The 13,999-nt window shown below is 39.4% G+C and overlaps 1 protein-coding gene across 2 annotated transcripts in view; it reads left to right on the top strand.

Annotated features, from left to right (window-relative positions):
- eng (endoglin) overlaps window positions 1-13,999 on the top strand; it is a 49,603-nt gene that overhangs the window by 23,638 nt on the left and 11,966 nt on the right. For both annotated transcript variants that reach the window (XM_088940453.1, XM_088940454.1), the window contains exons 4-8: window positions 2,102-2,209; window positions 6,947-7,112; window positions 8,962-9,121; window positions 12,328-12,424; window positions 12,883-13,075. In XM_088940453.1, the coding sequence (XP_088796579.1) occupies window positions 2,102-2,209; window positions 6,947-7,112; window positions 8,962-9,121; window positions 12,328-12,424; window positions 12,883-13,075 (724 nt within the window). The remainder of the gene's footprint in view (window positions 1-2,101; window positions 2,210-6,946; window positions 7,113-8,961; window positions 9,122-12,327; window positions 12,425-12,882; window positions 13,076-13,999) is intronic.

Genomic DNA, 13,999 nt, shown 5'->3' with positions numbered 1-13,999 from the left:
AAAGTTGCATGGATCCATACTCCCATCATCTTTATGGTCTTCTGTTCAGAGATGACTAGAAGGGGAACTGAATCAAGCATTCAACATCCTCAAAGTTAAAAAAGATAAAAGTCAACCTAGTTGATTCTTCAGAATGAGCATTGGATTTCTTCAGAATGACCTGTGCCTTCTGATTCCTGTTTCAAAAGTAATTGAAACAGGAAACAGAAGGCACAGGTGTTTACTATGTGGATGTTCATTTAGAAATGGAGAAAGGAGACCAGTTTTTTTTATTCAGAAGGTTGTGGGGGTAATGAATAAGATACCCAGCAGGGCTATTGAATCTGATACCCTGGAGTCTTTCAAGAAACAGTTATATGAGATCATTAGATCAATCACCTGCTAACTACCAAAGGGCTAGCATTGTAAAAAAGGTTGAGCAACAGAATTGTGGTTGAGATGGAGTTGATGGATAGTTTTAGCAAGATGGAGTTACAATAATCTAAGTGGAACAATATCAGGTCTTGGACTGGCAGTTATTTTGAATTGCTGGAGATGCCAGAGAGGCCAGGAGGATACTGGAGGAGATGTTTGTAGTAGAAGAAGGAAAAGAGAGGGAGATTTGAACTGATGGAAATGCATTGTTTATAGATTTGACTAAATCCAAGCTAAAGTGACTCTTTATTGTTTAGAAAAAAAAGATAAACATGCGATACAAATAATTACAGCTCTGAAACTGGATCCTACTTCTGAAGATGAGGGTTCAAACTGCATCATGATCAGTCAGTACACCACTCTCTGTGCATACAGTAGTGTGACTGCAGTATTAGTAACAGAACGTGTTTTGTCTTTAGGAGCTAAAGATGAAAATGAGTGACCAGAGTGAAGTCCATTAGTTAAATCTGACTGGTCAATTAGGGGCATTCCAGAATAATTGTATTAGCTCAGGTCATCAGGGCCTCAGAATTGACACAGCAGTCCAGCACACTCCAGCACAGCTATTCCTGGCTCCTGGACCTCGGTCATAATCTCTCAGTCTGTCTTCACAGTCTGAGATATTGCCGTGAAGTGCTCCTTCTATCAGGACTCAAGTCCTCAGATGGCTGGGTTGAGGAGCCAGCCAGATTTCTGGCTCCCTGGCATTCACTCTGCATTACTGTGGCCTCCCGTTCACCCCAGAGCGACCCACTGCAGGATAAGAAAAAAAATCCCACTTTTTCTTTTTTAATCACAACAAATTTATTTCCTGTGGGTTTTCACACATTTGAATTGTTAGCCATCAGACTTCCTTTACAATGCCAGACTACGTGTCTGTTGCGGGAGTTGATCGTTGAAGGAACTGCCTCAAAGTAAGAGAGTGGACTGGAAAAACACGACTGCATGACTTCTTCCTCCTTGCAGGCGGAAGCTCACATTGGGGGAAACTGCCGTGGTTTCGCCTGGCTCTTTTTTCAGTGTTTATATGCACTGAGTTTGCAGTCTTATGTTTTTACTCATGTTCACATCAACAAAGAGGTCGAACCTGATCCTGTGCAAATGGACCATTTCGTTTTATCCCAGATAATGTTTTCAAGGGTTTTATATTCTTTTTTACAGGACATAAACTTCACCTATAAAATGTAAAACTGATGTATTTTTTAATGTCTATATCAGCAATGGTCATGCTTGCAACAGTTGAAACAACTATTTCCATTTCTTTTTTGCCTATAAGCTATTATTCTAGAAAGGTTGAAACCACAATGCAATAAAATGGATTCTTTCAGAAATATATGTGAAAGCTGTAAAATTAAAGTGCATCATTAATCATTTTTGCTATTCTTTTGTCATGTCCAACTTGCGTGTTTAATCTATTATATGCCCCATGCAAATCCCATTTCAGGCACTTACAGTATACTAATTTAAAATGTTTTGTAAGAGATCGGTTAGTACGTCTTGGGATTTTCAGATAAATTGGGTTCTAATTCTGATCATGTTATGCCTGATGTTCCTTCTTAGGATTGAATGACTTTTTTGTATCAAATGTTCAATTAATTACTTACTGAAATGTAATCACTGTAACGATTATCTACATGGCATGTCAGTGTCAACAAAAATGTTTTTTTTCCTGTTTGTGGTTCTTTAGGTTGTATTGCTATATCTGATGACTACAAAGCAAACGGTTCTGATTCTGAACGGCAGCAGATCAACAAGTCTTTACATCCCCACAGCAGATCCAAAAGTACAAATCTATGTGAGTATAGACTCTATTCACTATCCCTTTTCTTTAAGTTTTTGATGAGCTTTCCCCGTGATATAAAACACAGTTCAGGGTCTTTATAAAGTAAATTGTATTCTGTATGTTTTTGAGATAAAGCCTATGTGCAATTTTGTAATATTGGAACAAATAGGTTTATTCCATGCTGAAAAAAAGAAGAAAGAAAACACAACGTTTCGGCCGTGGAGCCTTCTTCAGGTGTGAGCAATGGAATAAACCTATTACTTGTTCCTTTGCAGCCTACGCATGCTGACGCAGCTACCCACCTGAACATTTTGTAATATATACATTAAAAACAGAATATTAAACATTTTAAAAGTACTTTTCGGACATTGTAAACCATATTAAGGGTTTGTTATTTATATTTGGTAAAAATGAATCATCAATTACTTTGCAGTCAGCAATTCACTCTGTTTAAGACTTTTCAATTACTCATACACCTGCAGGCCTGCTACACTGGCACACACACACACGTCAGAGTCCTGCATCTTTGACACACCTAAAACCCCACTGTGCTTTATGGGACTGTCAAGTGATATCACTAAGAGCCTAGAGAAGCCCAGGAAGTTGCAAGAGTCTGTTTTTTGCCAAAAGCAGTAATATCGTGGCCCACTAATATCCACCCTAAGCTGGTGGCACTATGTCAGACGGCCATTATTAACTGAAGTTCGGGAGGGATAACAACAACAAGTGAATCTCACCCAGCTGTTCCAAATCATAATCATTGCCAAAATCTGCTATTTATATTTCCAACACAAATTTGTCTCAAGCATTCCTCCTCCACTCTGTCTCCACACTGCAGCTTGGTTAACTCTGCTCTCTGAATGAACACTCTCTGAACATCATCAAAAGCTTAGCTTTTTTTTTTACCAAAACAAGTTATAAGCTCTGTCAAGGTTTTAATTTATAATGCCTTCATATTTGTGTTTCTGCATTGCCAATTTTGCTAAATATTTTAATGGAAAAGGAAATAAAGCAAGTGTTTTATCTGAGCCACAGCATGTACACTGTATCCCCATAGTTAGGAGTCATGCAAGAAGTGCCATCCAGTTTTGCTCACACATTGACTTTGCTCTTTCTATCCAAAAGCAGCTATAGCAGAAGATTGGAAATGTGTGTAGTATATCTTTAATTTGTATTTAAATATTCAATACTTTTTGTAGCCGTATCGCTTTAATTTTCCAGGGTCTTTCATTTTGTACTTTTAACACTATGCCATGTACTACAGTATACAATTTATTTGGTCAGTGGTTTATTAGCACAAGATGGAGACTTATTGGGAAGATGTCTGAATAATGTTGACAAAGAACAGATGGATTTTTTTTTCGATGAAAATGTAAAAAAATACATGTTTTAGAAAACATGTTGGGGAGGATGACAGCCACTGTGACAGAGAACAGCACTGAATCAGTCAGCTGTTTCTGCGCAAAATAATCTGATACACAAGGTTAGTTTCAAAGAAATGTCAGTGGTTTAAACTGTTTGCCTCCCCAGTGATGGCAGGAGAAGCATTCCTCCCCGTTTTACATATCCTTTACTGTTCATTCCTGATGTAATCTAGAAGATAAAAATGAGGACCTTGTGTTTTCCATGTGCACAATAAGTAATTAGTGCATGTTTTTCATTAACTATGAGGTGGACAATTTTCTCCTAGTTTAGCCTTTGGGGGGGGGGGGAAGGACTAGGGACTGATAAATCTTTGCAGCACTGTTATATCGGACATAACGCTTATCCCACACAACAGCAGGATGATTTGTCTAAAGTGCCAAATTAATGGGACACGACAAAATGTGTAAAACGGATTGAAACCCAGCTTTTATGTCCCAGTACATTTTGAGTAAGACCTTTTCTGTGAAAAATATTTTTTAGTCGATATCTGAAGCACCTCCAAGCTGTCTGGTATTGTGGGCGTAGTGAAGGTGTTCTTGGGCAGATGTGCTGAGAATGCAGGTGTGATAGGTGTACTACAGCTGTGAATGGGTGCAATACAATTGCAATATGAGTTTGTTTTGTATGTGTGTGTTTGAGAGTGTTTACTAGGCCCCGAGCTTCACAAAAAATCTGTTCGTAAATAGCTTAAGGCCAATTTCTTTCTAACACCAGTGCCACAAATTCCTACAGCAATGATATTTGTGGTATTGCTAGAAACATTAGGAGACATATGTTTCCTATAGGTGCCGGTTTTTTAGAACTGAAGAAAAATTGCTTTCTTTCTGCTAAAGATAGCAAATGCTGGAAGGCACAGCAAATGTCTTCTTTTGCAATCTACATTTCCTTAGGAAAGGTCAAAAGTATTCTAGGATACAATTGTCTCATGAAAAATGATCAAGCTTTGATTGTTTGAGTGACCTCTTTCTTTATCATAGAGCAAATTCTTTCATAAACAAGGAAATCTACTCAGCAACTCTGACCGTATCTTTGAGTTTTTTTTTCCCCCCACTGATAGATGTTGGACACAGCCAGTGTGGTCAGGGAGTGCCATTGAGCACTGAAACTGACCTCGGCAAGCTGCTTTTGCCAAAGGTCTGTGTGGGGTTAATGAAATTAGTAAGTGAAGAAAGGAGGGATGGACCTCTACGGGCCATTTCATCTCTGCGAAACGGGAAGCCCAGAACAGCTCTTGGAAGACGATCCTGATCCTATTACTGTATTGCTGTCTTAACCTCTTGCGACAAAGACCTTTCAGTGGAGCCTGTATCTCTGTCTGTTTCGCTTTCTTATTTTGATTTATGGACCTGTTTCTGCATAATCATTCCTCTTACCACTCACTTCAGTGAGTCTATTTCTTCTTCCACAGTACATAACAAACAGCCGTCCCCTAAAAAAGGGAAACTTTCTTTTCACACACATACTGTACACACAACAACCCACTTTCTAGTATGCACTGCCAGGGTTCATCTCTGTCCCCCTGTAATACAGACAAGCCAGACATGACTCATTACCAGAGAGCCAGGATGCGAACAGGCCATCTCCACTACCTTCATGACACAGAGCCAGTGTCCTTCCGACTGCACTTCCTGCTCTCTAGTCATCAACTACGCAAACAACCCACTGTTTATTGGCAGAGCCTAGAGCATACCAAGCCCCACCTCACCTTTGACACTTCAGGACTAGGGAACTACAGATCTTCACTTGCTCTTTGGTCTCACAGTCCCAGGTTTTCTAACCTCTTGGACCTTTCCAGCTCAGTGACCACCATTCAGTCATAGAGTCGCACCATCTTCGTACTCTTTCACTTGAGCATCGCACATGCCTTCCTTTTTATACTCACTTGTGCATGACAAGACAAGGAGAGAAGAGCTGTTCCAGCCTGAGAGGCCACCAGGAAAAGCATGTGTGACCGACAGCATTCATCTATCTAGGCCATGTTTCTTCTTTGGCGTCTTCCTACTACGCATACAGTCATTACAGGCAGTAGCCTCTACTGCTTAACTCCGCGTTCACTAGTCTCACTCTCAGAGCCCCATTGGGCAGTGTGGACTTTATTCCAGCTGCAGTACGTCTCTTCCACCTCCACAGTACTCACCAGCTACAACCACTCTTTTGGTGATCTCAGTCACATTGCACTCACACATCAGACACCACACTAACTTTTTATTGCACCTCTGCAAACATGGATATAGTCAGCCATCCCAAGATACAGTGCCGACTATAATTATTCATACCCTTGATCGCATAGGAACAAAACCCATCATACAATATTATATTATATTAGTAATACTAATGCCACTAGACTTATTTATCCAATGGCTCAGCCTATTAGATCTTTTACACAGTGATCTATAAATCTGGTCTGGTGTGTGAGAGGTCTGGAATTAAATACAGGTTTGAATGCAAAGACTCAAAAGTTTATATACAAAAAACAATAACCCACCCAAACTAAACATTAAAAGAAGTATCAGATCAGTCTCTTACTTTCAGGGTTTTACATATTCCTCTCCCAGCCCAGCACAGAGCCTAGAAATAAAAGAGACACTTCATTTCTGCTAGGCTGCAAACTCCACTGACGCACAAAGTTTAAAAAGGTCTCATTTCCTGTCCCCGCACAGGAAGCTCAGGAAAGACCTTGGCTCCAGGAGGGTCATGCAGGGAGCTCTCTACACTTTAGGATAATAAACATTCCTTTTCAAATCAGTTTGGTTCAAGAATAAAAAGAAAGAACCTGAAAGCTTGCCGGGAGGGTGCTGCTTGATCAGAGCACTGAATAAAGAGGCCAGCTCAGTCAGCTTTGCAAGATGGCCATGGTGAAACTGCACAGACACCTGTCATCAATAACGATGCGAGCAGTGTCTTAGTGGGGATTCTGAGTATATGTGTTGTTATCTTTTTTGTAAGAATGTGTAAGTCTGGTCTCTAAGGGTTGTAGCCTAATTACAGCACTCCATTGCGGAATGTCACTAAAACAGATCCTTATTTTTAGTTGATGATTAGAAACGTAATAGAATGGTGTTTCTATTTAAGTGATACAGAGGAGCTGACTGGAAAATCCATTAACTTAATAAGCCTTGAGCATATGAGAGCTAAAAGTGACTGAGCGTTGGATTTCTCAGGAACTACTGTTTAGAGCTGTTCTTCATCAGTGATATTGTAGGAAGGTTGAACAAATGAGATACAAACTACAAACAGAAAAAGCATCAGCATTTTAAAAAGTCAATTGAAAAGAAACGCTGGTGTTTTAGACAAGGGAGACTAATTTATTTTTATTTTTCACAGAGAAATCCATCCAAAATTATGTTTATTCCGGGGGAACCTTCAGATATCAAGGACCTGCCTTCAGATATCACTGATCTTTTAAAGTGGGCTAAGCAGGAGTTTGGAGGTGTCACCTCTTTTACAGTGCTTCAAGACCCTGTTAACATCAATTTTACTGGTGGGAGAGGTGAGTACCAACCAGACAGGGCAGAGAAACACATGCAATAAAAATCATCAGCATTTTACATAACTGAACAAATTTAAACTGACCTTGAATTGCCTGTGTATCAGTAGTGCAAAGTACAGATACTCTCAAGTTTCATTTAGAAAAGTTACAATGCACAAAATATAGTATTAAGTAGTAAAATATTTTTCTTGAATTGTTCATTTAAATGTAATTATTCAGCATTTCAGTGTACTGGATAATAATATAATAATAAACTTGACTTTATATAGCGCTTTAAAGGTGGCTTCTCAAAGCGCTTTACAGAATGAGAACAACAATAAATAAAAAGAAAACACAAGATAAAACCCAATTACAATATACAGAGGAGACCGTGGATGGTGGTGCTAGGAAAAGCAGAGGGGTGAAGAATGGAACCAGTTAAGTAAAGGCTCTTCTTTACAAAGAAGGTTTTGAGTCTGGATTTGAAGGAGTTTAGAGAAGGTGACTCTCTGATATCCTTGGGCAGAGAGTTCTAGAGCTTGGGGGCATAACAGGAGAAGGCCCTGTCACCCATACAATGTAGACGGGCTTGGGGGACAGTTAGGAGACCAGAATTAGAAGAGCGAAGGTTGCGAGGTGGGGAGTAAGGCGATAATAGTTCAGACAGGTAGTGAGGTGCCTAGCCATGCAGAGCCTTATAGGTGAGCATGAGGATTTTAAAGTCCACACGGAATTTGACAGGAAGCCAGTGCAAGGACTCCAGGATAGGAGTAATGTGATCACTTGCACTAGACCTGGTCAGGATACTGGCTGCTGAATTTTGGACATACTGCAGTTTGTTCAAAGTAGATTTAGATACCCCAGCGAGTAGAACATTACAGTAGTCAATTCAAGAGAACACAAATGTGTTGATCAGCTTTTCAGCCACAGTTAGTGATAGCATAGGGTGTAGTCTAGTGATATTTCTGAGGTGAAAAAAAGATGTTTTGACAATATGCTGCACATGTGGGTTGAATGTTAAGCCAGAATCAAATATCACCCCAAGGTTTTTCCATTTTGACTGAAGCTCAAGTACAGAACCATCTACAGATAGGGTTACAGGAGGTGAACAATGAGGTGTGTCATCCAGGTATCGAAAGAAAACGGCACAGCTCCAGATAAGGACGCTGAATAGGCCAAGGCTTCATCTGTTTAAATGAAGATCAATTCTGCACTAACGTAAAGGAGCAAATATGAAAAATGCAAATTTAATTCAAACATTAACAAGGTGGTATAGCATAAATTAGACACGAAACACCTCTAATTGGGCAGAATGATCCATCAAAATGTATAGGAATAAACTTAAAAAACACTAAACTTTTATATATGTACACTAATAGTTTTCATTCTAAAAAAGAAACATTGAAAAGTACCAAGGCAAATTAGACAAATCAAGATATAGAGCCACATAACTGGTATGAAAACTTTGGTACACCTGACTAAAAGCATCTGTGAGTTATTGAAACATTATGATTAATATCCTCAGAACAGTTTTTATTAGTGGGTTTTTGCTGTGTACTGATAAAAATGTTGAAACAGAGTGAAAATTAAATTGAATTAAGCAAAGAGCTTTAAGCAGCGAGAAGTCATTTAGATAGATAGATAATACTTTATTAATCCCGTAGGGAAATTGGACTTAATGGTGCAAGATAACTTTACCATCTTCATTTTATGTACAAAAAATACATGTAGAACTTCAGTGCTGCTCAGAAAAACTCAGAAATCAGTGATTCTCATATCTAAGAAAGCATTAGAATTTACCTTTCATATATAGGCTCTCTACATAATACCCTTGTCATTGCTGTATTTTCCATTTTTTGTCCTTTCTCAGACAAAAACGGTAATTCAGAATGTGTGCCCAAATCCTTCTTCTACCCTGAAAAATTCCTTGAGTTCACCTCTGACAATAAACTGCTGCAGCGGTTTTGCAGCCATCAGGCTTCAGTAAAGAAAGTACACATTATTAACGTACTGGATAGCGCAAAGACCAGGTAAGACTATGTTTCTCTACTTTTGCTCCCTAAAAATAATTAATTACTGCTTGGAAGCCACTGATAACTGCTCATTTAAAATATAGGAAATATAGGTTCATAGCAAATAGGTTTGAAATTGGCGTACTGTTGTCTTGAAATTGTCAGTTCATCTTTGCGAGCCAGCTGCTGTGTTGCTTATTTAAATATCTTTTTGTTTGCAATTTCAAATTACTGTAGTGATTTTGACCATCGAACACATCTCTCAATTTATTGAACATCAGGTTCTAGCCTTCAGCTGACGTTTATACTAATACATTCTGCCTTATTATTAAGAGATATCTCTGTTTCCAGTGTTGAAGCATTTCTGTTTTGCAGCTACTATTGGTGTTGCATTTTCTCTCTCAGATCCCCCAGTTTGTTTCATTCCACTGTGATACTGCAAGTTTCCAAGCGAGAAGTCTTTTGTTTGCGATCTATCATAAATCAAGAAATACCACTGCCTCTACTGGAAATTACATTAGCTTCCAAGGAGTTTCCTCCTCTTTGAGACTTCCAGAATGCTATTTTCTCTTTAACCTGTGAGTCCAACTGGACTACCACCTACACGCCCAATCCTTTTCCTTTCTTTCTGGCCAGTTTAAGTGCTGTTTACTCTGCTTCAAATTCTGGTTCAGCATACCAAAAGCTCTAGCCTCCAGCTCATGTTTCTCTGAGCTGATCCCTGGTAGTTCTGTGTTCCTGACAGGACCTCAGTTTTGGACTCAGTTTCCACTACTGATGTCTTACTGATGCCTAGAGTCTCATCAAGCCTCAAGTGATCTCTCTCTGATCCCAATTCCCAGTGTGGCTGATGCCCATACAAGCATAGAGACAATTCCTCAAGCCCTCAGCATCATAACTCTCACCACTCAATGTTTTCTCCCTGTAGCACCAGATTCACACTTAGTGGTCCCTTCCGGGCATCCAAACTAAATGTGGCTCTGGCAGTGAAAGGTGCCCAGGTCCCCTTCTTTGTGTTATTTCTGCACAGATAGATAGATACTTTATTGATCCCGTGAGGGAAATTGCAGTGCAACAGCAGCTTAACACACACAACACAGCCACAGTGTAACGAATTATATAATAATGGTACAATACATACAATACAATACAATACAAGGTTACTCACAGTCCGGATGCACAAGAACAAACTAGAACAGAACAGTACACAGAACACAGAGTAACTATAGATATAAATATAAATATAAATATAAATATAAATGTATTGCACAGGTCCCTGGCATATATTGCACAAAAAGTGGTTGTAAACGGGAAAAAGAAAAAGAAAAAGAAAGAGAACAGATGTAGCAGTAGATGTGTAGATGCGTTTAGTCCAGAAACAGGTCACTGTCGATGTTGCCTCTGCCAAGACGCAAGGTGGATGCATTGTACAGTCTTATGGCAGACGGCAAGAATGACCTTCTGTAGCGCTCCCTGTCGCACCGTGGATGAATCAGTCTATTGCTGAACGTGCTCTTCATTCCTGCAAGCCTGTCATAGAGGGGATGGGAGAAGTTGTCCATGATGGCCTCTAGTTTGGACATCATTCTCCTCTCAGCCACTACCTCCAAGGAGTCCAGGTCAAACCCAATGACAGAGCTTGCTCTCCTGATGAGCTTGTTCAGCCTTTTGGAATCTACTGCTCTAATCCCAGAGCCCCAGCACACCACTGCGTAGAAAATGGCACTCGCTACCACCGACTGATAGAACATGTGTAGCATCTTACTACACACATTGAAGGACCTGAGCCTCCTCAAGAAGTAGAGTCGGCTCTGTCCCTTCTTATAGATGGCCTCCATGTTCTTAGACCATTCCAGTCTATCGTCGATGTGCACACCCAGGTACTTGTACGAGTCCACCATCTCCACGCCACTCCCATGGATGTAGACAGGAGTAGGTTTGACCTTTTTCCTCCTGAAATCTACCACCAGTTCCTTTGTCTTTGTAACATTCAGTTCCAAGTGGTTCACCCCACACCACTCCACAAAGCTGCTTAGTTCACATATGCAAGACCCCACCATTTTCATTATTCTCTATTCAGCTACCTATCTCATCTTTCACTAGACATTATTCTTTGTCTACCAAAACCCTCACTTTCAGATTCCACGTAATGCTCTGTTTTTAAATCCCATGTCTATTAGCAAGACTTACTGTACAACATCCTGATTTTAATTTGACCCCTTTTCAAAGTGATTGCATGATTAAATAGTTAATGGATTGCATCTTTTGTTGTTGGATGAGTGTGTGTCTGTTATTCTAAATTTATCTGTGGTTCTCTGTGCTTTTTTTCTGCAAAGGCTGCTTAAGAAAATCCCACAAGTCATCCTCAAATCAAAAACACAAAAACGCCTGCTCTAGGATTCTGTGTACTCCCCAGGAGTATGTAATCTGCTTAGTCCAGCCTTCTAGACACACTTCCTTCAGTCATACTGATAGAAAACAAAAACACAACACACTCCTTCAGTTGTCTCGCCAGCAGACACAGTCCTGCCCTGGCCATGTGCATCAAAGGCTGGCGGAGATGAGAGAGACCGAATCTCCTGACTTTGCTGGCTGGGTGTTTTATCCTTTTCTGGCCAAAACTCCATTCAGGACTTGAATGAAGGGCAGGAATGTCTAGCTGATCATAGGAGATGTACTGTGATGCGGATGCATTGTAAACTCCCGGTGGCTACCTGCACAACTGAATGTACACAATTTCTCCTTCCTCTCCTTCCTTTCCCTTCCCTGTCTGTTCCAGGTGTGTCACCTGTGACTGTGTGGTGATTAGTGGGTGTCTAGTCAAAGAGCATGCCAGTCAGTCTATGATGATTGCTTTCTGCTGTTTGCACTAGGGCAGCAGGAAGACCTTAAAGAAGAGGGACACAGATGCAAATGAGAAATAAAAAACACACCAAACCTAAGAAAAGTAAACCAAGCTGTTACCCTACTCCTACTTCTATCACCCTGTGACATGATTTACTTAGCAGCACAGACGTACAGTGGCAGATTCCTGGTCACAGTCCGCTTAGAACATACAGTTTTTTAGAGTTGAACTGGTAATGTCTGGAAAATGTAGGCCTTGATCTGCACTCAAAATCATTGTATTTATTGGGGAATTCAAATGTTTTGTTTCTGGAAATGGTTTGTTTTTGTGCTCTAGGAGGACAGTTTAGATAATGTGGTATTTATTTACTCTTTTATAGACAGATTGACCTGCAAGTCTTAAAGGAGAATTATGAAGTATTCCTGAGAGGTCCTGTTGGTACAGTGTGGAATGTCAGAGGGGCATATAAAACTGTGGTAAGGAGATGCTGAAGCAAAAACATCAGCCATTAAAAATGTGTCACTGATTGCAGCTGAATTCTGTTAATGTAGTTTGCCTAATTTCTTTTATTTTACATTGCTTTACAATGGTTGTAAACATTTCTGAAATCAGGAATTTCGAGTCTTGCTAATGAATGTATCATTAAAACTACAGTCGTGTGTTTTGCTGCCCTCATTGTTAGTGCAAGTCTGAACCTTAATGGATTTTGCTCTACCAAAGCCTGCTCTGTGGATGACTCATTAACCTTGTGCAGACGGTCATATTAAGGAAATCCATGCATTATCTTATTCATTTATTTTCCTTATTGTTCCCTTAAGTTCCCTGTCACCGTGCTTCTCAGTCTTAAAATTAAAAAATATATTTTTTTTATGTCCATTTTGGCAAAACAGAAGAAATATGTCACACTAATTAAAGTTTAACTTCTTTTTTTCAGTCTAACAACAATTTCAGCATCCCCATTGAAGGTGCCTGGTTCCCATTTACACCCTTTCTACAGAACCTCACAGATAACTATGAAGAGATTGTAGGAGTTGCCAAAGACATGTTAAAGTCAAGCTCTATTGCCTCCTACAGTGAAATAGGAGGTGGAAGTGGACCCCATATAAGAATTCTCTTGGGCAAAACTGGTAAATACCAAAAGTGGTTAATTTAGAAGGAAAGGGACTGTGTGGAACTGGGATTTGTAATAGATAAGGGACCCATACGATGGCAGTAACAGACAATAGAAAATGACAACTGAATCCATTCTAACTCGATAAATACTCTGTTCTATAAAGTACATTAATGATGTGGAGACTTATTATATTTCAATCAATCAAGCTAATATACAGTTGAGTGCAAAACAAGTTATGAATGATTGATTTGATACCAAATACATTAACAGAATAATGCAATTTCAGCAACATGCTACAACGTGGTGTTTAGACATACCATGTAGTTAATGACATAGTCTAAATCTTTGATCTACTCCAATCATTCGTCAGATCACACCAGGACTTCCTATGTATCTTAATTTCGTTGCACTCAATTTCGGATAGTTTACCATTCTTGTGGCACTAAAAGTGTTAATGTGGAAACATCTGTATGAAACGTGGCTTCTTTGTTAGTAAAAATCCATATAATTTAAGATTTTGAAAACGGAAACAAAGCAACGAAACTGGCATATGAACATAGTTTTGTAATTTTCCTGTTCTGGAAAGACCAGCATTGTATTCGAGCAAACCACAGCATACTGTAGCTAGCGCCCATGCTGCACTGATGTTACTGTCGATGAGAAATCTATTCTTGTGGTTTGTTGCCATAATTACATATACTGTATGTGACACATGTGCAGCATTTTCTCTACTGTGATTAGAATAACATACCGTATTTGTGATTTTAGTTATTCAGTAGGAAACTTGTAAACATTTGTTTAATGTACTGTATATCTCCATAAAAACTCAGGAGGGGTGCCTTCTTCTAAAAAGCTTATTTTTTCATTATTTTTTTTTGAATGTACTGTATTTTTGAGAATTCATACTGAATGCTGTGAATATTTTTGATACCTAATG

Source organism: Atractosteus spatula, chromosome 23 (assembly GCF_055471065.1).
Source record: "Atractosteus spatula isolate fAtrSpa1 chromosome 23, fAtrSpa1.hap1, whole genome shotgun sequence".
Lineage (NCBI taxonomy): Eukaryota > Metazoa > Chordata > Actinopteri > Semionotiformes > Lepisosteidae > Atractosteus > Atractosteus spatula.
This window is presented reverse-complemented; position numbering and strand designations above follow the sequence as displayed.